Source organism: Paramisgurnus dabryanus, chromosome 5 (genome assembly GCF_030506205.2).
Source record: "Paramisgurnus dabryanus chromosome 5, PD_genome_1.1, whole genome shotgun sequence".
NCBI classification, from domain to species: Eukaryota; Metazoa; Chordata; class Actinopteri; order Cypriniformes; family Cobitidae; genus Paramisgurnus; species Paramisgurnus dabryanus.
In genome coordinates, this window is record NC_133341.1 from 19,619,284 (window position 1) to 19,642,901 (window position 23,618).

General features: G+C 37.1%; 1 protein-coding gene across 14 annotated transcripts in view; it reads left to right on the forward strand.

Moving 5' to 3' along the window:
- Positions 1 to 1,115: 1,115 nt before the first annotated feature.
- The window catches only part of phldb1a (pleckstrin homology-like domain, family B, member 1a), a 52,482-nt gene continuing 29,979 nt past the window's right edge, over positions 1,116 to 23,618 (forward strand). For 8 of the 14 annotated variants that reach the window (XM_065250200.2, XM_065250201.2, XM_065250192.2 and 5 more), the window contains exons 1-7: positions 6,774 to 6,817; positions 7,049 to 7,109; positions 8,545 to 8,649; positions 10,603 to 10,726; positions 11,822 to 11,992; positions 15,798 to 15,923; positions 18,123 to 19,264. In XM_065250200.2, the coding sequence (XP_065106272.1) occupies positions 6,789 to 6,817; positions 7,049 to 7,109; positions 8,545 to 8,649; positions 10,603 to 10,726; positions 11,822 to 11,992; positions 15,798 to 15,923; positions 18,123 to 19,264 (1,758 nt within the window). In that variant the 5' untranslated portion in view covers positions 6,774 to 6,788. Of the gene's footprint in view, positions 1,309 to 4,916; positions 5,116 to 6,773; positions 6,818 to 7,048; positions 7,110 to 8,544; positions 8,650 to 10,602; positions 10,727 to 11,821; positions 11,993 to 13,363; positions 13,545 to 15,797; positions 15,924 to 18,122; positions 19,265 to 23,618 lie in introns of those variants that run through there. The other 6 variants (XM_065250193.2, XM_065250198.2, XM_065250199.2 and 3 more) reach the window with 6 other exon arrangements.

Here is a 23,618-nt window from a genome sequence, read left to right on the forward strand (position 1 = left end):
CATGATGTTTGCTGAGTTCATGGCCATACAGAGATGCAACACTTAAAGCTGAATCATACATTAACCTTAAAATGTTATATCTGTTCAAATTTAGCTGACCATAGAAATTTTTAGGTGCTCTTCATAAGGTGCCTGGTATTCACAGATGCCTTTATCGCAAAGACCATAATTGTGGTTCAGGTGTGTTAAGGTTGAAAACTGTAAGTAAACACTGCAGCATCCCTATTTATGGTTATTTATCACTTATCACACACTTAACACAGTTATTAAGATTCAATATGACATTCCTAGATTAGTTATGTGGTATTTCAGGAGATTTAAGTTAGCAGTCTTCAAGTCTGCATGCATATAGGTTTTGGTTATGGGGGAATTACAATTGTGTGTGTGTGTGTGTGTGTGTGTGTGTACGATTTCGAAACTACAGAAGACCAAAATAAGATATGATTCAGAGTATTTCAACACCCAGGCTTATGTCACAAAACCACCGGATTTTCCCATTTTTCTCTTTTAAAAGAGCCTAACAGACCGCAAGGCCTATTTGACGTTTAGACTTTTAGCCTTTTAATGTGTTTGTAAGCAAAGCCGTGTCAAGCCAACATTGAAGTTTGACCTGGCGTCCTCTTTCTCTGTGCACTCCATTGCAGTTTAATACATTTAGAGGGAAGTTTACTGTCATCCCAAATTGTAACTGAATTTAATTTCATTTTGCCTATGTGGCTTGGCTTGAGATCAAACGTATTGTAGGAATTAGATTTGTTCATACAGGGTCAGGCAATAAGAAGAGCACCTTCAGTACTACTGTGCTATTATTACACAACTAATCGTATGAGACATTATTTGTAAAATCTCTGCATCATGATGCTAAGATAAATTTCGCCTGTTGCACGTTCTGTGTCTGTTCTGTCTGATGGATCCCATCTCTGCTTATCTGGGCTCTGGGTGGGTGTCTCGTTCCAGAGCCTGAACAAGTGAGGAACTCTTCAGATGTGAGAATGAAAGACTGCTCTGTGGAAGCAGAATGAATAAAGGAGGGAGGGTGAGAATGTGTGAGAGACCATGAGGGCTCGAGAAAGGGAAGGAGAGACAAATGGGAGGAGAGGAGAAGCATGTAGGTGGGGGAATAGTAAAAGACAGGATATTTCTCTCATTCTTTCACATAGTTCTGCATCATTTTCTATCCTGCTCTAGTGCACTAAACAGGTTTATGCACATGGTGACTTTGGTGAAGTGAACACGAGAACAACGACTTTCCTATCAACATGGAATTGACATATAGAAGCTGTATAACTATCTGAACTCATGCTGTAGGTAAGGCTTTGATTGACAGTTGTGTTTGTGTGATTCAATCAAGTTCATTATAAGCAAAGGAAAAAATTTGAAAGTAGGTTTTGGCTATTTTGAACTATCAGACTTTACTTTTAAAACTTTAAATTGTAGCCCATCTCAGCTCATTTTAAACTTTGTAAAAGTTCGTCAGAATCAGCTAAAGTGAAAGAGGAACTGAATGGTTGTGAAATAAATTTTCATAGTTATTTTTGATTATAATAAAATGCATGACACATAACTCCATGCAACATCTAATGAGCAAACCGTCTTTTAAAAGCAGTATTGCAAATAGATTCTTTTTTTGTGCTTGAGATGATGTGATGTATAAGATTGATTATAAATAATTTCATCATTTTGTGTCTATGAGTAATGGAAAACTTTAATGTGTTTATGATTGAGAGAGAAAATGGGCCAACCGGGCCAGCCTGGAAATCGTGACCCTGACCTCAAGCATGGACAATGAAGCTATTGTCCCATTGGAGACAGCACTGTGCAAACCACTGTGCGAGTGTATGGCCTGTGTGTGCGGGAGGATTGTGCTGGGTCTGATGGCATTTGGAGACTTTCACTGAAATCAGCAGATGGCTTAATAGCAAAATTCCTTACCTGTCAGTCAAATGACTCACCTGTTTAATTAATCTAGAGCAAAGCTTTGGAGAGAGAGAGAGAGAGAGTGAGAGAGAGAGAGAGTACAAGTAAATTCGGCAAAGGATAACATAAGTAACTCAAACAATAAGTGCATGTATTCAGGATTGCAGAATCTGTGCACCTGTTATGCATTACTGAACACGAGAGGGACTGGAATCCCAAAGAATAGAAGGAAAAACAATAAGGAGAAATAAAATATCAGCACAGTTGGTGAAAAATAGCCAAACTGGGTTTAGTGACCGTGGCGTAATTAATGAAGCTTTAATCCTAGTGTGAACACCTTCATTCAGTCTGGGTTTCACCAGCTCTAGTCTTTGCTTCAGTTTACACACCTACACACCATAAACCATAGCCGATATACTGGTCGATTACTTTTATGCAACCTGGCAAACCCCCAAATGATGGGGGCCCACAATTGGTGACTGTATTGTTTAACCTACAGTACCAACCAGACCCATGGAAGAAGACACCTATTAATATTTGTTCCGGGCATCGTGTATTTTAGTGATGTTTCGTCCTTTGAGAAATTAGAAAAAGTATGCAATGGAATGCTATGGTAAATCTCAGATTTGGAATAAACTTGAAGCATTTGCTTTGATGACTTACATCCTTAATATCTCTGAATCCCATATAAGGTTCCCCATCACTTAGTGTGAGAGGTGTGTGAAACAGAAACAGTGTTTGTGTGTATAAGAATGTATGAAGGATTTGACAGAAAGCAGACTTTAATTCCAATAGTTGTGTTATAATGAAGTAAAAACATAATCTAAGAACACTGTATTCCTTTTAGGACAGACTGTTCTCGAAACCATGAAGATATTCTCTCATACCGCTTTGCCAATGAGACAATCCCAGTCTTTCTTTTCTCACATGCTGATATAAACAGTATGCTGCGCATTTCTGCCACGCAAGCACTTTGACTGTTTTCTATCTCCGACCAATTTATCTGAAGCCTTGTTCCTTTATTCTGATAATTTACTGAGCGACTAGACTATTACGAAATGCTTAAGAACATGAACGACTTAAGGTCCTGCTGTCAAGGAATTTATGAGTAAGACCAAAATGCTGGGTTTTGATATCACATGTGTTATTCCAAGATAGCGCTCCAGCATGGAAATGTCGAATGTTCTCCAGCAGCTAGCTAACTTTCCGACTTGTATGCTTGCCATCGTTGACTGTAACGCAAATGGATCTGAATTCTGACATCTGTTTAAATGTCTTTTCCCAAACAAGTTTTAAACAGTCCCAAGTTTGCATAAACAGATACTCCCACCCAAAACACCCACCATTGGGCAAGCATGCCGCTACACTTTTGTGTTAGGTTCCTAAAGGTTTCTTAAATGTCCTTGTCTGGCTGTATTGTTACATGAAAACTGACAGTGTAAGAAACTTTTAACATTCACAGAACCTTTCTGTTAAACAAAACAATTTTAGGTTATTTGGTGACCCTTTATAGCACCTTTACTTTTAAGAGTAGTAGAGTGGATCACACACTTACCTTTTAAATGTTAACTTTGATTGTTACACTGAAAAAAATGATTCATTCAATTTAATCAATTTTTTTAAGGTAAGTGGTTGCAATCAATTTATTTAAGCTACATTTAAACAAAAGTTTTTTGTTTTGTTTTGCCTTTCTATTTTTTTTTTTAAATGTAGCTTAAATAAATTGATTGCAACCACTTACCTTAAAAAAATTTATTCAATTGAATGAATCATTTTTTTCAGTGTGTGGTTCCCTACAAAATGATTTGAATATTATGGTTTTGGCAGATGTTGTTATTCAAAATCACTTGTAGTTCACTAATAGTTGATACGCATTATGAATGAATGTAATTTACTTGTCATTTATTTCCCTTGTTATCAGAAATAAACCTGTAATAGGACTCAGGACTGTTGTTACCAATTCTATGTGGAAGTCTACCGGAAGTTGCGTTTAGTCCACAAAAGCTGTTTGTTGTTGTTGTTGCTGTTGAACCTGTCTGTTTCCTAGACATTGAACATTGAGCTACAAGAACACATGAGTTACATTTAAACTCATGACACATTTGACAAAAATGTCATCGGTGGCCTAAAACAGCAGATCAAGAACTGCTTCAAATTAAAACAACCAGTGACTTTTCTTCTTGTTTTTGGGTGAAAAGGGTGCAGCTGGAGAATGTTTATTCCCAGAGAGTAGCTGGATCTAAGGGTCATCCGAAAGGAAGCATCCCTGCTCGCGAGCTCACACCGGAAGAGTCCCCTCCACAGCTGCGGTTGCTTAGCTGCACCTCAGATGTGTTTGTGTTCATCTTTTATGTGTTTGGACTCACTCGCCGTGTTCCGGTCATTGGCAGTGGACAAGGAAAAAAGCGCAGACGATTTCTTTCATCCTTTCTCCTTCAGACAAACTTTTTACTCTCGAGCCTGCTGAGATTCATGGATTTCCCATGTTTTCCGAGAACGTTATCAAACAGTCTGGCTTGGTTTGAAATGAATCGGTTTATTTTATGTTGTCCGAGAGACCAACTATAAATGTTTGCTTAGTTCCGTGATGACTTTGTTTTTTTCCAGCATCTTGTTTCCATAAATGAAAATAATTATGTAACAGATTCTCTTGAAGTGATTCACTATTGTTACAACATCAGCAGTTTATGCAGCTGTTACGCATCGAGTGGAAAACACCACTCGCTTTTGCTCCTCTGGAGGAGGAAAGCGCAGGAAGTGAGTAGGGGGACTCCACATGGAACAGCAGTCTTTTCCATCCCACACCTACGACATGTAAGGAGTCTGATGTGGCCAAAATTAGTCTTTCTGCTTTATTTGTAGGTGCTACAAAAACTTTATTTTAACAGGCCTATTTTTGAGGAAACATATGCAGCTCTCTCTCTCTCTCTCTCTCTCTCTCTCTCTCTCTCTCTCTCTCTCTCTCTCTCTCTCTCTCTCTCTCTCCCGCTGTGGTGATAGTGTGTAATTCTGTCCCTCAGAACTTTAGTACTTTCAGTAAGAGACATGAGTAAGGATCAGACACAAACAAACAGTGAAAGCTGGACTGTAGATGGTCAGCCGAATGCTCAAAGGTGTAAACACAGGACATAGCGGAGATAGAGTTTGTAAACAAGGCCATGCATCAACAGAGCGCAGATTTTTTGGGCTAATATGATGGTGAGTGGGCTTGTTATTGATTATTGTTTCTCAGTATTAGTTTTCATTTCTTAGTAAATCTATAATGGGTAAGCTGTTCTGGATAAATTTGACTACTACTACATTACTTCAATGCAAAGTAGGATCTATCAGGTTTATATCCAATATTAGTTTTTATAGGTATAAAAAGTGTTTTATTCACTTTGCTCAGAAATTAATACAGGTATGTTATATCGTCCCTGATATTAAAAGTATTTGAATATAAATGTTTTATATTGTGTTCAGTGTTTTCATTGCTGCATGCCTTGACATGAGAAATCTTTTTTTGAAATAAATTCCAAGTTTGAGTTTCTTGGTAACTGTTTTCTCAGATTCTACATTTAGCTATACTGTTATATCCCCACGTTCCTGCTGTGGTTTCCTCACTTCTTCCTGTAACTCTAACATACTGTCATGTGTCTGTGTGTGTGTGTTTGTGCTGTTGTATGTTTGTGTGTGTAGCCTGTATGATTATAACCCCTGTAAGAGGAGCTTTGTGGGTTTGTGCCATGTGGTTGAGTCTATTTTTTGCTGCGAAGGGCAAGACACAGTGGCATAACTGCAGGCTTAATGACATGTTTTAGGGTCCCACCTCTTTCCAGTATGAAACACTCCTGCCAGCTGACGTGCCATTAACTGTGTGTTTATGTACAAATATGACCCTGAAACCACAAATACAGTCTTAAGTAGCATTGGGAAAATTTGTAGCAATAGCCAAAATACATTGTATGGGTCAAAATTATAGATTTTTCTTTAATGCCAAAAATCATTAGGATATTTTATAAAGATCATGCTCTGTGAAGGTTTTTTGTAAAATGTTTACCATAAATATATCAAAGCTAGTTTGATGACTTCATTAATGACTTCATTTGGACAACTTTAAGTGTGATTGTGTCAGATTGCAGATGTTCAAAAAGTTGCATCTCTGCCAAATATTGTCCCATCCTAACAAATCCTAGCATCAATGGAAAGCTATTTATTCAACTTTCAGATGATGAAAAATCTCAATTTCAAAAAACTGACCCTCGTGACTGGTTTTGTGGTTCACGGTCACCAACGCATATTTGAATCAGCAGGTACAACAAGTAAAATTTGCCTGATTGTTTACATCATGCATTTGGCAGATGCATTTATTCAATGCAACGTACAGTCCATTCAAGCCATATGTTTTATTATCATGTGTGTTCCTAGAGAATTAAACCCACATTGTTTGTTTTGCCTACACACTATGATCTACCAGTTAAGCGACAGATAATTTTTGTAACATGCCCTTTTAATTTCTGTGTAGGTGTGTGTATATGTTTTGTCTGTTTTTGTCTGTGTGTCAGTGCAGGTTTGTCTATACTTATGAGGGCCAACATTCCTCACAAACGTAGCAATACATTACAAAAACAGATTTAGGGGGAGGTTTTACATCAAACCTAAAGGTCTGTGTGGGGGTTAAAGTTAAGGCATTTAAAATATCATTAGCCTGGTATTGAAACAATGGAACTCCTGAGATATCTCTTTTAATAAAGTGAAACAAACCTGTCTGTGTATGCGAGATGGTCAGAGCAGTGACCATAGTGATAGTGACAGAGGCTTTCTGTTCTCTGGGTCAGACACTGGATCCGATTGTGAGAGGCGGCTTTCGGCGACCAGCTGCACTTACAAACATGACATCAGGAATGAAAGGAGGAGAGAGGTTAGCTAGGGAAAAAGAGGAAGTTTGATTATTTTCCAGCTGTCTTCGGCTATATTTTCATAATCTCTGCTTTATTCATATGCATATGCAGTAACCAGCTTGTCTTTGCTTGTTTGGAGAAGCAAAGCGTCTCATTCCAATAGTTTCTCTGACTGGACATGCCAGCAGATGAAATAGTTTATTGTGCATTAGCAGTAGCCTCATAGTGCTTTCTTTGCCTCTACAATTTAGGATATTCTTACAGACACACCTCATGGAAACAGTTGAATTGTTGGACAACTGGCAGAATAAGGTAATCTATTGATTCATGCCATCTTAGTTTAGATTATTAATGACAGTTGTTTGCAATACATATAAACTAAAATGTATATTATATTATTGTATACTTTATTATATGTGACCCAGTCTGAAAACCCAGCTTGAGTTATTTTTGTCATTTACTGTTGTTTATATAAAATCTTAAAATCATAATGTTAAGAACATACTGTGAAAATAAAACCTTTGAAATCAATGCGAAATCGATTATTCTAATACCATAATTTCACAATAAAACGTCAGCCTGAATTTCACAGACAGGGTCACATATGTCTCATTGGTTTGCTGATCTTAGTTTATTTTAAAGGAATGCAAAATACTGGGTCGGTATATGTTTACTATAGATTATTATACACGCAGACAGGATACAGACAAGCCCACACTAGACCCTGATGCTCGGTTTATCTTGCGGGTCTGTTTTGCCATGTGTTTTGTCTGAGGGTCTGGAAATACACCCTGGAATGAGGGGTATAGAGCAGGGGTGAGGTGAGTATAGGGGGATTTCAGGTTAGGGATGCTTCAAAATGACAGATCTGTTGTGATGTGTTTATTGACCTTATGTCTGCTGGTTCGTTTACGGTAATATGCGTGTGTCTGTACCGTAGATAATCGTCTGCATCTGTTCCCTGTGAGTTTTTAGGGGTCTGTGTGTGTGTTTGTGCATAAGATGAGTCACAGTGACTCATGCTGTGTATTTCGACTATGAAGACTCCAGTCTGTTCACGACAGTTGGTTAATCACAGTATGCATGTGTTACATCACTGCATTTAGTGTGCAATGAGAAAACACCTGTGTGTGTTTGGGTTCACTATTAAGATGATCAAAGGCTAAGGTTTAAAGTGTTGTAACTGTTCCAGGTCCACTTTTTTTGTGATTATGACTCAGAAACCTTAAATCTAGGGGTGCACCGATTAATGCCGATATACACTAATAATACGTGGCTGATAACTATTCTGAATCGCACAGCCGATATCATTCCCAGCTATTTCATGTTCTATGGCTTTTGATCAGTTAGTCCTTATCGATCCGAAATCACTGTTAGTTTGAGTCTTCTATAACATGCATTTGAAAAAGCAACTCTTGTTAAACATAATCATTACATATATTCTTTATTATCATAAAAAATACCTGAAAAGGTTTGAAGAACAGCATTTTAAATATATCCTGAAGCCATTTCCTGGAGCTGCGTGTGTATGATTCTTCGTCTACAGCGCATATTGAGTTCCTGCACGAGAGCGCCCTCTGGCTTTTGGATGTAGCGGCATTTCACCATAATTCATTGAGAAGCATAGCAAGCATCATTGGGTGATATATCGATGCATCCCAAATTAAATCACAATTTTAGGACAATCTGATATCAAATGATATCAAAATATTTCAAAATGTGCTTTCTTTCTGTGTTTGTTTTCCAGCAGGATCCTAATGAGTGTCATGAAATAATTAAAAACTCCATAGACATGGACAGACTGAATCAGAATGCTCCAGAACATGGCCGCCAGACTCATCAGGTCTTACAGGTGAGTGTGTGAGCAGAGGGGGTAAAAACATGTTCACAAAAAATATTTGGTTAATACTTCACGATAAACAATACAAAACAATTAAAAATCTGAAGTTGTTAGTGTTAATTAAATGCACAATTAACTAACATGAACAGTTATTTTGATGTTAACTAACATTAACGAGGATTAATGAATGCTTAAAACTAAAGTAGCTAGTTACATTATAAGTGCAAATAGCATAAGTGATATCAGCATTTACTTTTTTTGTTCATATTAGCTAATGCATTTACTAATACTAAATACAACCTTGTTGTGAAGCGTTACTGTATTTTGTATTAAAGTTATGCACTTTTCCTCAACCTTTCTTCATTCTTTTATTCCTCCATCGCATATTTCAAGGACCCATAAACACCAGGCCTAATGTATCCTAAAACAAACCTTCGCTAATATTACAATTTTTTTATTAACAACAGATAAATTACACATAAACCCATTTGCAATAAACACACACATACAAAGGAAACACTACCACTGAAGTGATTAATGTTCGTGTAGTAAAAATCTGTGTGAAAAATGTCAAAGGATAATAGAAATACTGTAGCTCTAACATCAGGAGATGACAGGGTAAGATATAAAGCTAAAACAAACTACCGTGACATTTTATTATATGAGAAACCGTCTGTTCATATCAGAGATGGGCAGGGACTTTAAAAAACAGCCCAGGAACTATAGCATCCTATCATAACCTACACAGCAGATCCCATGAGACTCACTATGATTGACTTCTAGAAAGTGAAGAGACCCATGGGCAGACGTAGGAAGCATGGAGGGGTTATTACATTAGGAGCTACTCGTAAAATGACCCATGAATACAATAGAAACTATGCATTCATCTGCTATTGTGGCATAAATAGGCCGGCCTGGTGATGTCTGAACATCTTTAAATCTTATTTGTATTGTGTATGCATTTGATCCACAAGCCAACTTGTGGTTTTACTGGTCTCAATAACAAGTTAATTCTTGTTTCATATAGAGTTTACATTCCAGATGGAAAGAAGAGTTTGATGTTAAATTTTATTTTAGCTAACTAAATGAAAGACACTGCCTCTTTCTTTCATCATAGCAGTTTAAAGGCACATAAAGTCAAATATATATTGTATTTTTTTATTGAGTACATTAACATTCTCTTGGGGGTTATTACCACCATGCTACACCTCCCTACTTTAAGAAACATTCAAGCCTGTTTTACGCCCATGCCGTCCTTGAGCTGTGACATGCTGAGATGGAGTATGTTTCTTTATTGCTTTTTATTGGCCTAGTCCCTTGTCTTTGATCTAATGGCTAAATCCTGTTAGCCTCTTAGCCTGCATGGTGGTACCTGATGGAGCTTAACCCATTTATCCTAGTTAGCCTTATAGTCTGTCCCAATACTCGCAGGGCCTAACTGAATTAGACTAATCCTGTTTTGGGAACCCTGAGCAGTCATCCAAAAGAGTCACTTTAGTGGTGATCAAAGGACTGCTGCTGTAAGAAAGGATCCTTTAATAATACATTATTATACTGTGGTAAGTAAATTGTTCATGGAGGGTGCGTTTTTTAGGAGAGTCGGATTCCTAGTTTAAGTTTGAACCTCCCCAAAAGTAGTCAGAATGAAAGGGGAACACATTCTTTTATATGCAGATATAGTATAGCAACAGTTGATCAATATCAGAAAAAAATGATAAAACATGACAACTACTGTCATTAATTATCACATTATAATGACTTTATAATCACTGTATTAAATGTATCATTTTTTACAAGGTCACTTTGTAAACTGGTACACTGGTACGAAGGATCTGTTAAGTTTGTTGGTTTACTGCTAGTCCTGTGTTAACTAGAGCAGTAAGTCCCAAGAGAGCAACTTGCTTAAACTGTGAATATCACATGTATTAGATCATTTATTGTTGTATTATTTTCATGTGTTTATAGAGTACTCCACTGGACCTGATTGAAACAGGCAAAACACTCAAAGTCCAGGCAGAGCGCCCCCATCTTGTCAGCCTGGGAAGTGGCCGACTGAGTACAGCAATAACTCTACTGCCCTTGCCGGAGGGTGAGTTTTATCACTTTAACTATAATTAAAAGCAGTGCATGTCCTCGTGAAGCATCCTGAACAGATTCTGTCTGCTCTGTTTCATTCAGACACACTCATTTAACAAAGGATGTGGTTTGTTGCAAAAATTGTAATTAGTGTCCATGCCTTTTCCTTAAATACAATCTGTCTGGCAGGGGAGATGGCAATGGAAAAAAACATGAACTCCATTTCTGTGTGTTTTTGTTTGTGTGTTTAAATGCGGTAAAGGGTAAGAAGGCCATGAGAGAGGACAAATTTCACTGTACTGTCCCAGTAGGGTCTCCTTAGCTTGGATATGGTTCATCACATAAAGAATGACAAATAGAGAACTTCTCCTCCCTTGATATTAAGGGAAAACTAGAGCACACATGCAAGGAGTAATCCCATAGGAAGTGTACTATTAATTTATTGGAAATGATATGATAATGTTGGGATGTGACATAATCTAAAAATGTCAAATGGCCATTTCTGCTAAATATAATATATTTATATAATAAACAGAGATCTAATGCATACCCTATATCCTATATAAAAAAGTATATTATTAAATAATTGAACAAAGATCCTATAAATGTCATTGTTTATAAGGTGTCATCAAAAATGCAATCAAAATGGCAATGGCTTTAGAAGAAATGCAGGATTATGACCCAACTTTGACACAACCCCCTGTTGCTTCACACTGTGTTGACTGAGCATACTTGAGTAAGAACATGCACATTTGTTTTGGGGGGGGGGGGGTATGATCTTGAATCTGGAGACCCCGTTGCTTCTTTTCCCTTTTAAGTCATGTCTGCACAATAGCTTTGGGTTATGGCTCTTTTACTCACATCTGCTTCATAGACACTTTGAATGAAATTCTTTAGACAGAGCCGGTCACTGGAGGAGGGAAAGGTCTGTCGTCCTTAAAATAAGCTTTGTTAGGAGAACAACCTGCAGTAGTACAACAATTATTTATATTTTTTATATAAAGTTCATCTTTCCAAAACATCATTAGTGATCAAAATTTTTCAGTGCATAACGTTAGCCCTATTTAAATAATCTGTGTCAATTAACTGAATGAACATCACATTTCAGGAAAGACTACACTTGGTCATGGGAACACAGACATTAATATTCAGGGTCCGGGTGTTGCTGCTTTACACTGCTACATTGAAAATGTGGGTGGAGTCATCACCCTGTTCCCCTGTGGAAATCAGTGCTCGATGGATGGCCTTTCTGTTACCAAGCCTGTTAGACTCACGCAAGGTAAGCAACAGATTATTTTTTGCAATTTGTTACGTTTTTTAGGTTAAATCGAAACTTGAAACAAAGGCATGATTTTAACATAAAAGTTCAACGTTTATTGTACAGTTCATCTTTTAAGGAGATTGCATTTAAGCAATACAAAAGATATTTTGTGCAACAAAGGCAAATTAAATTTTCTGTTTATTTTAACGTCAAAAAATGATTGTGTTGATCTGTGGGGTCAATCAATAGATTCCTGAGCCTGCAAATGAAAAAAAAAAATATTTCTGAATTTTGTTCCACCTACTGAGGACCTTGGTCACGAAGTCATGAAGTACAGCCTACAGTATATACATCTCTAGTTGACAAATGTTTCACTGGATGGCCTGCTTGGTTGTAATGTTAGGAAAATATAATACTAGTAAAAATAGAAGTATTAATACTTAAAAATTGTATAATATACTTATAAATAATACACAATAAATAATAATAATAAACAAATATTTTTTCTAGCACTGATAAACTGCTTCTTTTTCACAGTTTTGAAGAAAAGTTACTTTGTATAGTCTACACTTTTTGTTGACAAGGGCTTGTTTGAACTCTTTTTGAAACAAACTGACCTGTCACTACTCTTAAACTATTTCAGGCTGTCCAATCTGTCAGTATTTGTGCTATTCACAGGTCCAGGAAATTGCCATGATAGAGATGGGGGTTTGTTTGAACTTCCCTTTGAAGAACTTGACCTTGTTCTGTTGAAATAACCCCTATGGTCTATTTAAGGCTGTTTAGTTTGAAATCACATTGGTAGGCTACATCCACTAGACCGCATGAAAATAATATAGAATCTTTTATAGAAATGTTCAATTTCCTCATTTTCTGCATACAAATGTATTATTGGTATCAGTATTAGCAAACGAATATGACTGAAGCTAATGTGTTTGTGATGTGCTCCCCGTCAATGTGATGAAAAAAGTTAAGTTTAAGTTAAGCTAAGAATAATTTCTTAATACCAGCTGGAGTAATGTGTTGATATTGTTGGCCCAGTTGAGCTGATTTGCATCTCGCCCCCTGCCCGCAATCTGTGCATGACAATAACATGAGACAGCCGGCGTGAGGACAGCTGTCCACCGTGCCACCCATGCGACCTCCAATGCATTTGTCTTATTGATGCTTCTTCACTCCTGCTCTTAAATTGTCTTTTAAAGCAACTAATATATTTTTGGCGCAAGTTGTTTAAAATCAAAGCAACTGTTAATCTTTAAACACGCCTGAAGCCGTCCAGAGGAGAATGCTTTATATATTTCTATACAATGTGAGACATTTTGCTGTATTCCTCTCTGTGGGATGGTGATGGTGGTCGGGCAGGTGACAGCTGCGCTGTTTTGTGTTGTAGCAGAAGTTAATGCGTGCGCGCACTGTCGTAGCGCGTGTCATTTACATCACAAAAACCTACGGACAGCGACACGCGCGGCGCTCCTTGTCCACGCGACAACACTGAAAGAGCTACGGTGTTGTCTCCGTTTGTTGGTGTTTAATGTCATCTGGATAAAAGTGTGAATTTGTTCTCAGTCTGGTAGGTGAAACCACTTTATCTTGTATCTTTCATATTTTTGCGGTTGACATTTTGCCTGTTCCCCGGTTACGCTGTAAAACGAAACAGTTTATTAACAATCCATTGCTGTGTAAAGTTACTGGTGATCACGCACACGTGTCGACTCCTATAGTTATACTTTCTTATTGTAATATTTTGGTTAATATCTGCAAATGTTACATATTTGAAGTAAATTATATCTATTATATGCCTGTAATAACTGTAACAATCGACACGGTTCACTCGTTAGCTTGAAGAGACTTCAGTCAGCTGCTGCCTGACTGAAATGTTTTCTGCAAAGCTCCTTTGAAAGAATGCACACTTTAGAAAGTGCTAGAAATAAATAATAATTTAATCCATGAGTATAATTTGCATTAAATACACATTAAACTATCCGGCTTTTGTATTTTGTTGAGTCATGCTGCTAAATATTGCTCAATATAGCTAAAATCTAAGTTGTAATGCAAAGTTTGTAGTTTTTATGGTACGCACCGTATTGATTTGTATTTTTCAGTTCCAGTCCAAAACTGTTTAGGACTTTGACATTAATAATGCAGTTAACTGAATTGCTTTTCTGTAAGGATCAACCACCTATAATACACTGTTTTACATTATAAGTATATGGTATATCTTTAGTGATTTATCTTGCCATGCTGAAAACCCCTGACCAGCCCAGTCTGACCTTTCATTGGTTGTTTGTGTGTTTCTTCTTTAATTGTCTAAATAGAGGTCAGTTTTCAGTGATTCAACCTTATTCATTGTGTCTAGTGCAAAGATATACAAACTCGGTATGGCCTGGTGAATTCACATGAAGAGGATATTCTGCCCTTCATACATATGAAATGGTCTGTTGTTGAAAAAATACGTCTACAATTAAGACTGATATTAATTTCAATGATGCAGTTAAATATATGGATGACGCATGCAAAAGTGGGACTATGTTTTCTCTTCCAACAATTAAATAATTGCATGACATCATACTTTATGGATTCTAATGTAAGTGTTGCTGTCATATCCCATTTTCCACTTCCCTGTAAGTCACCAATGACTCATCCCTTTCCTGTATTCTTTCTCTATGCCAATGTTCATTATGAAATTGAAGTCTGGATCATAATTCACTGGCATTATGACAGACTTTGCATTGATCCCTCTGTCCTATTTATCATCACACTTTCATAAGGGCATAGGAATAAGTATATGTGGGTATTTTTGTTTCTTTGTTATCTAATAGATTATGTCAGATTTAGTTTGAACTCTATAATAATAGTAAGATAAGCCGTGATATCAGGTGCAATAAAACATAAACACAGATGTACACCAGACAATACAGCTCCAAAACACTGTGTGCGTAACTAACACTGATTGCGCTTTGTTTGGCTTTGTCGTGTTTTCTTCACACACTTCTTTTGTTTCATTTAGATGTTCTACATTGTCCTAGTTTTCGATCCAGAGCATGTTTTTATTTAATATAACTCACACTTGTATTATTTGTCATGCTCAGTTTAGTTCGCAGATCTCTCAGTCATGTTATTTTTAAAGGCACACAAGGCAAGTCTGAGTATTATTTGTCTACTAGCTCCCCCTAGTGTCTGGGAGTAAATGCGTTCTATATCTAAGACTATACAAGACTGAAGGACACCGGGTCGGATACAGCGAACTTGCAAGTGGGGTATTCTTCCTACAGACGGTAGGGGCGGGCGAGAGAGTCTTCATTCGTCATGTAATGAGTCATTTAACCATATACCGACTTACGAAGATGATTTATTAACATAAAAATGCTGCCTTGTGTCCCTTTAAAGGGGAGACATACACAGTTTTTTTTGTTTTTTGGGTCTCCATTACCAAAGTTCAGAAAAACTATTGTAGTTTACCTTTCGCTGGATATGGGGCAACTCCACCCTGTAAGACTGAAGAAAAAGGTCACTGAAAATGTCAACCATGTCTTCATAACATTGTGATAGGGAAATTCAGAAAGAATGAATTGTGTCCACTTATAGCACGTAGCACCAGCCTGCAAAATGACAAATTTTGACCTACTGTATGTCACCGTGCATGTATTATAAAAGTGTATTTATGGTATTAAGGAGTTTTTTGCCTGATCTTTACTTTTTTAGGCTACCTAACATTTTCTTTATTTGTCTCAGCCCAGTGAGATGCATATTTACACTAAACTGTTATGAAAACTACATCTCTTCTTCTATTTTTGTTTTGCTAACATATGCATTTTCCTCTCAGGGTGTATGCTTTGTTTTGGCCAGTCATCCTTTTTCCGCTTTAACCACCCAGAAGAGGCCCTCAGGATGAAGAGTTTGATGCCAGGTGGAAGTCCTGGACTTGCTAGTGCCTACAGGAACCACACAGGTATATATGCAAAACCTAAATCATACTGACCTAGAAACAACACTTAAAAATAAAGAGAGAGTTGCATTTTTTCAGTCAATTTTATTACAAAATGTTTCAGACACTACAAGGCTTTGTACCTTTTTCCATGTCCGTCTAGCGTGCATGCGTCCTTGCAGCTTATAAAGTATACACAACCGCAGATGGGTGCGTTTGACACATACGCAGTACAAATTATTTCTTTTTCAAATGAATACACTGATGCGTGACATTTACGGACATTCAAATATTCAGGATAGATTAAGAAATGTAGCAAATCCACCATTGCAAACAAAACTAACAACAAGAAAACAAAGAACAAGAATCAAACGTTGGGTGAAGAAAATGCCTCATAGCTTTCTGTTTTGGGAAGAAGTGAGAATAAAAAAGAAAAGACGATGTTGTGTGCAAACACTGTCTATTGCATTTGTGTTTCAATATTTTCCTGCGCATGCGCTGTTGTATGCAGACCATCCACACAGTCTCAAAGCTGGGGCTGCACACGGACGAGGTGTGCGGGTGACCCTCCTGATAATGATGTGCGTGTATGCGGACAGCTCGAGTATACTTTAGGCATGAGAGGAATCTTTTTTTATCACGCTCTTAATGGATTCTATCAAAAATAGATATTTCTGAATGGCCTGAGGCCGGGATTAAGCAGATTTGAAACAAAAATTTTTCATGAACGATATAATGTGTCGAGAGCATTCAGTCATTATCTTATTTTTAACAGAGGTGGCGTTTGGTGGCTTTTGCATCTGAGCCCTTCAATTGTACCCTAGATAATTATGACACGTTTTAGACACTCCACAGGCAGCAAAATTTATATCTATGTTATGCCTCTTTCTATTTATGTTATTTGAGAAAACTCCTCGCATATCGATGCCAATTTTAAACACTGCGCTCACTCATTCAAGCATCACTTTTCTCTAAAATGATACAAGGAACTTCTCTGAAATGAATGGGAATTTAAATGACCACAGATATTCTGTCAGCTGATGGAAAGCCCCTGTTGGCTTTCATCCTTTTACTGTAAACTCCTTGAATACCTTATTGGACATTTGGAGGAGTAAAACACCTTATTGATGATACGTTTGACACTGTTCTCTTGCCCAGGTGGGTATAAACCTCTTGGCATCATTAACTGATTAATGTGTTTCATTGAATGATGACTAAAGGATTGCTTTCTGAAGGTGTCATATCTCCTACATGAGCACCTTGGCTAAATGTGAGTGAATAATTTGACCACAGATTCGATCTAATTAGTCAATTATTGCAATTTCCACTTAAGTACTTTTATTGTATACATTCATTTTGCACTTGCACTACATGCTGTTCCATGACTCTGTATACAATAACACATTTAGTGTGTGGTTAAGTGCACTGTTGGCCATGGCTGCAGGGTTTGGCCAGTGCATTGAGCTGGTATAGAGTGTGCAGTATGAGTCATCCCATAATTCAGGCTGTTTTTTCTGTACGCTCTGACCTTTGTGCTGAGGGTAGGAGTGTTACAATCCGCAGTCTGTGGGCTGAGCGCCACACCCAGTCCCAGTTTAAGCATTTGTGTATGAAAAAGAGAAAGAAGGGGGCGAGCGTTTGTGTGCATCATGCCCAGCCCTGCCTACACTGCTGTAGAGCAAATGTGGTTTGAGTGCATTATGGTCCAGTTGGTTTTAAATATAGGAAATGTAAATTTATATTTATATTAGCGCTGTCAAAAGATTAATCGCGATTAATCGCATCCAACATTAAAGTTTTTGTTTACATAGCATATGTGTGTGTACTGTGTATAAATATTATGTATATATAAATACACACACATTCATGTATATATTTAAGAAATATTTGCATTTAAATACTGTATATACATTTCTATAATTTATATTATATATAAATATAAATATTTTATATATAAATATAACAATTTTTTCTTAAATATATACATGATTGGGTGTGTTTTTATATATAAATAATAATTATACACAGTACACACACATATGTTATGTAAACACAAACTTTTATTTTGGATGCGATGAATCGCGATTAATCTTTTGACAGCCCTAATATATATATATATATATATATATATATTTGTTATATAACAATGAAATAATATTCAAAATCCAAATTTTTGTAGATCCAAACATATTATAAAACTTATCTGCCCTGTATTTTTCACAGAAACTCACGGGCAGCTCAATGGAAACCATCTTTCACTGCATGAGAAAACTCGTTCTGGACAAGGCACTCTTGTTTGCTCTATGGAGAAAGACTTTAAGGATATTATGAGCTCTCTGTCTATGGATGAAGCCAAGGCTTCTTCCTCCAAGCACCGTAAACAAACTTACCACCCCAGTCCGCAATCTGCCATGCTCAATGGGGGTGTCCACAATATTGTCTCCTCTCCAACCAGTCCTGGGGCTATGTCTGTGAGTTCCAACTATAAAAATACCAGTCCTCCCCTTTCCACCCCATCAGGGGATAGTTTGGACTTAACTTATACTCGTTCCACCAGCAACACTTTCACTGTCCAGGCCCCAGTGCCACAACCACGTACTTTTGTATCCAAAACCAGCAATTCCAGTGGAGGACTAAAGGATCAGGAAAGTTCCAGGCTTCAAAAGAAAGGCTTTACGGAAACCCCTTCAAGCCCTACAACCAATCGTAAAGGTACCCAAAAGTCTGTCACAACCTCTTCCTCACCTGTATCTTCCAGCCCCAGATCCAGTATTGGATCCTCCAGCCAAGAAACTACTTCAACTTTTCAATCCAACCAGCCAAACTCACGTGCACTCCTTCCTCCAGAAAGTCCCCAGTCAACCCGTCGTGTCGTGGATACATCCAGCATGCGTGATCTTCCTCCTCTCAGCCCCTCCTCATCACGAAGAGGTATCCTAGGAGTGCCTGTTCTCCCCGGAGCTCTACCTGCTGTTCCCCTGACCTCTCGTAGCCAACCAGGTCGGAGCGTACCAGAGAGTCCTCGACTCCAGCGGCGAATCACAACAGAGGATGAAGTAGTAAATTCCAGGTTGCAAGCCAGAAGCCCATCTCCTGTATCAGGTCTTTTGAAGGACCAGTCAGGTGGTCCTGGAGGAAGGCAGAGGGGAGGTCTCACACCATCTCTGAGCTCCCAGACTGGGATGTCACCTCTCACCAGTCTCGGGAACCAGAGAAAGAACCCTAGGGAGCCACGGCAGGCCCAGCCACGCACACGAGAACGCAAGAACAGCATATCAGAGGTCAGCGACAAAGAGGAAGACTTATTGGAGTACCATCGCTGGCAGAGAGAGGAACGGATGCGTGAGCAGGAGATGGAGAGGCTGGTATGTCTGCATGTGTTTATGTTTATACAATACAAGTCAATAGAGCAATTTCAGTCTCTTTAGTTGTACGTCTGTAAATTGTATGTAGAAACATATTTTATGATAATATAAGTTTATTTTACGCAAGTGAATTGTTTTTGGTGAATGTATATATAAATTAGGTTTAATGCATGTGAAACTGGCTAAACATTTGTGCATCATATCTGTCTTACACGTGAATAATTAATGAGACTAAAATCGCTCCATACAAGTCAATCGTTTGGACACAACTAATCATTCTTTATTATTGCTGTTTTCCATATTTTCGCATATTTGTATTGTAATAAAACTTATAAAATACATGTAAATTATGCAGTGACCAAGAAATGTTAATGTAACTTACAGTAGTAGTGAAAACATTTTGTTAGCAGTGCAAAGGTCTTGAGTTGGATTCCCAGCAATGCTGATAAAATGTTGGCTATCTGGTTGTTAAATCATGAAGTAAGGAATATTGTTTCCGGGATCAAGCCTTCACTCATTTTAATAGAGGATATTATTTAAACAGCCATTTATGAGCATAATTTATTCATATTACATATTTAAGCAAAAATTTTATAAACTCACAGTGTACACTGCAGTCACGGCAGCACTATATTAATAATTCGTCAAAAATCCATGTCTGTGAGTCCATCTGATCATCTCGAATTTTGTTATATAATGTAGATAAAAATTAGGATCTGTTGTTTTTGGTAGTTTTGCATTATGGTATGAGTGGATATTAGCGTGATTCTTTGTTATTTCCCTATGGCATTTGAGATCGTCTGCACCCGGAAGTGCTTCATGACGTTAGACTTAAAGGCATAGTTCACCCAAAAATGAAATTTCTGTCATCATTATCTCACAGATATATTATCTTCCTTTGTGTTCATCAGAACAAAGAGATTTATACAAGTTTGTAACACCATAAGCGTGAGAAAATGATGACAGAATTTAAATTTTTGGGTGAACTATCCTTTTAAAGACCAACTATGGCCTGATTCACGATTTTTCATTTCCTTTGGTGTGTAAGTGTGTATTAGTACATGTTAACGATATGCAAAAGGTACAAACCCCAAGGTAAACGATGATGCGAGTTATCGTTTCCAACTTAAATCTCTTTTCTTGAACTACAACAAACACACGAATTGTAGGCAACAGTTTACTTCCTGGGATTGGAGATGTAGACAAGACCGACATTATCATAATTCCTCCCGCTTCGGACTCACAGCCTATAAGTTAACTCCTGTTAGCATTGCATTTGGACCAAATCCTTCAAACATGGTAAGGAGCGTCATATTTCCGGCTGACGTCAGAGGTATTCAGGCCAATTACGACATACAGATTAGCTGGCCAATCAGGGACAAAGCGCTTTTCAGATCGATGACTTTTGTACAAAGCAAAGCGTTTGAGGAAGGCAAGATATCTGGAGCTACAAAAATGTACAGTATGTGGAAAGTAATGTGTTTTTTACCATAAACCACGCAAACACATTGTATTATACCAAATACACAAAAAATAATGTTTTTTAGCAATGAATAGGTGCACTTCAATAAGCGGATAGCTTAAATGCACTTTAGGTTGCTTTGAAAAAATGAAATGCATAAATTAAATTATATGTAAACAAATCAACATTTCTGAAGATCACAATAAAAAAATCACATCATAAAATATATTTAAGAGATTCTTTAAGGCAGTTACACTTTAGATTGATAACAGCTTTGCACACTTGTCATGCTTTTCCAGCCATCTTAAAGGACTTTGTACATATGCTGAGAACTTGTTGGCTTTTCCTTCACACTTAAAATTCATAATTTATTTTTTTATTTCAATTTGATATAAAACAAATTGTATTTGTCTATAAATGCTTTAAACAGTTTAACAAAGCATGAGCATTTATGCAAAAATATTTAAGATCCTGAGAAACAATTTCAAGTGAAGTGTGTCCAAATGTTTTACTGTTTCAGTATGTTTGCGATTTAACACATGCAATCATTGTGTTTTTATTTTCAAAGAGCAAAATTGTCAATTGTTGAATTGAGTGAAACTGAACAAAGTCTGGAAGAAATCCAAGTCCTTACTTTCAAATTTAAAGAGTCCGTTTTACTTTGAAAGTGACACATTTTTGTTTGTCTTCAGAAAAGTGAAAGTGATGAAGTTATGAATTGCTTTGCGTGTAGTTGAGCCTTTGAGTGGCGTTTGAAGTGAACTCAGAGCCTGAGCAGTTTTGTATGGGCGAGAGTTTTCTGGTAAAGACACACAGCAGTCAGAAATAACACAGGGATGTACATTCCTGAGGTCTTTTTTAAAGCCCATGTGCAGAACGTGTGGCTGCCCGAAGACTATATTTACCCATCACAATCTCAGTGCTTTGAGCAGCTCTCCTCCTCACAAACACGTCTGCACACACATACTGCCCTCCTTCTGCAGTCTGAACTGTCTGCACAATGTATGGGGTCTACATTTATTGCACACACATCATCTCTCTTTTATTCAAACCAATTACAAATCCCAGTCACTCCTTCAGCGCATCTAAAATTCCCACATGGAATCATCATTCATCATCCGTGTTATTCACCGTCTTATTTACCCCTTAAATTATATCCATCTTCTGCACTTCAAACCGACTGATTAATGATATTTGCATGATGAAGTAGTGTAACCTTCATTTAGAAATACAGCACGAAAACCTAATTATACAGTGAAGCAGCTGTCACAGAAGAGACACATTCCTGTTATTCCCTCGAGAAAAACTATTTTAGGATGCTGTGAGAGAGAAAAATGAAAATTAATACAGGCTAGGAAGTCAGATTCAATAATATCCCAGTAGCATGAGCATTAAAGTGTATTATTAACATACTTTTTTCAGTCTGTTTGAGTTAAACTTTGTCATGTGGTCTTTGGTCTGTCTGGCACTGTTGTCATGGTTACAGCACATCTCTATCCAATGGTGTGGCAACTGGAAAGGTGGTGCTAGTTTAGCAGTTTTGCCCAAACCTTTTGTCCTACAGCACTGCTGAGATGTATTTACATTCATAAACCATTTCACAATGCCATTCGATACACAGATGCTGTCTGATTTCAGTAGTGTGCCCTTACAGTGTGATAGTGTAAGCCATGTGTGAGCACACATTTTGTGATTAAAGACAGGACAGATGTGATAGTCACTGAGGATGGAGGAATTTTACATCTGGTGCTTGACCTGAAAAAACATTTGGGTGATAAGATACTTAAAAGCAAGGATTGGCAAGGAATAATAAAAAAGCTAACAAAAAGCAGATTTTTTTCTAACACTCTTGAGAATAAATAATATCAAATCCCTTCACATGTACTGTATGGATGTTTACATGTCTGTGTTTACTCAGTTCTAGGTCATAGCCCAGTTGGCTTAAAACTGTGTGTTTGCTGTGTTTTATAGTAGCATTGCTGGGCTCCACCCACTTTTTATTACACACACGCACACACACACCTTGTTTACCTCCAGATTTTACATGTGGACAATTTAACTTAGTTACATGACACAGGCTGAATACATTTACATTTATTCATTTCGCAGATCACTTCGGTTCAGGTTCGTACCCGCAACAACGCAGGTGCGTCAGATGAAACTGTCTACAAAAGTCTCCATAAAAATAAAGTTTAAGCTAGGGAAAGATGAACAACATAACATAGTTTTTTTTTAAGCTCCTTATGCTTCTTTGACACAATGATGAATGCTCCACTTGTAAGTCGGTTTGGATAAAAGCATCTGTTATATGACTACATGCAAATGTTAACAAAGTTAAAGGGATAGTTCATCTAAAAATGAAAATTCTGTCATCATTTACTCACCCTCATGTTGTTTTAAATCTCTATATGTTTCTTTATTCTGTTAAACACAAAAGAAGATATTTTGATTAGTGGTGGGTATAAAGATTGAGTTTTTGCATAATATATGTGTGTGTGTGTGTTTTGTGTGTGATTATTTTTAAACACACATACAGTTTTTATTTATATATAATTTTATTACATTTATATATAATATAGAATATATAAAAAATTCTATAAAATATAAATTTATAAATAAATATTAGGGCCGGGACTCGATTAAAAAAATTCATCTAATTAATTAGAGGCTTTGTAAATTAATGAATCGAAATTAATCACATTTTAATCACATATAAATATTTGACCTGAGAACATTGAGAAGTTATTTTTTCACATGGATTTTTAGTATACCATGAATAATGACTGAATACATAAGCTTAAGCAACAAAATATTGTTTATTTTTGTTCAACCAAGTCTTTGTACTCGGAGTCGGGCTAATGTCCACGCTAGCTGCTATGTTTTGCATTGAGA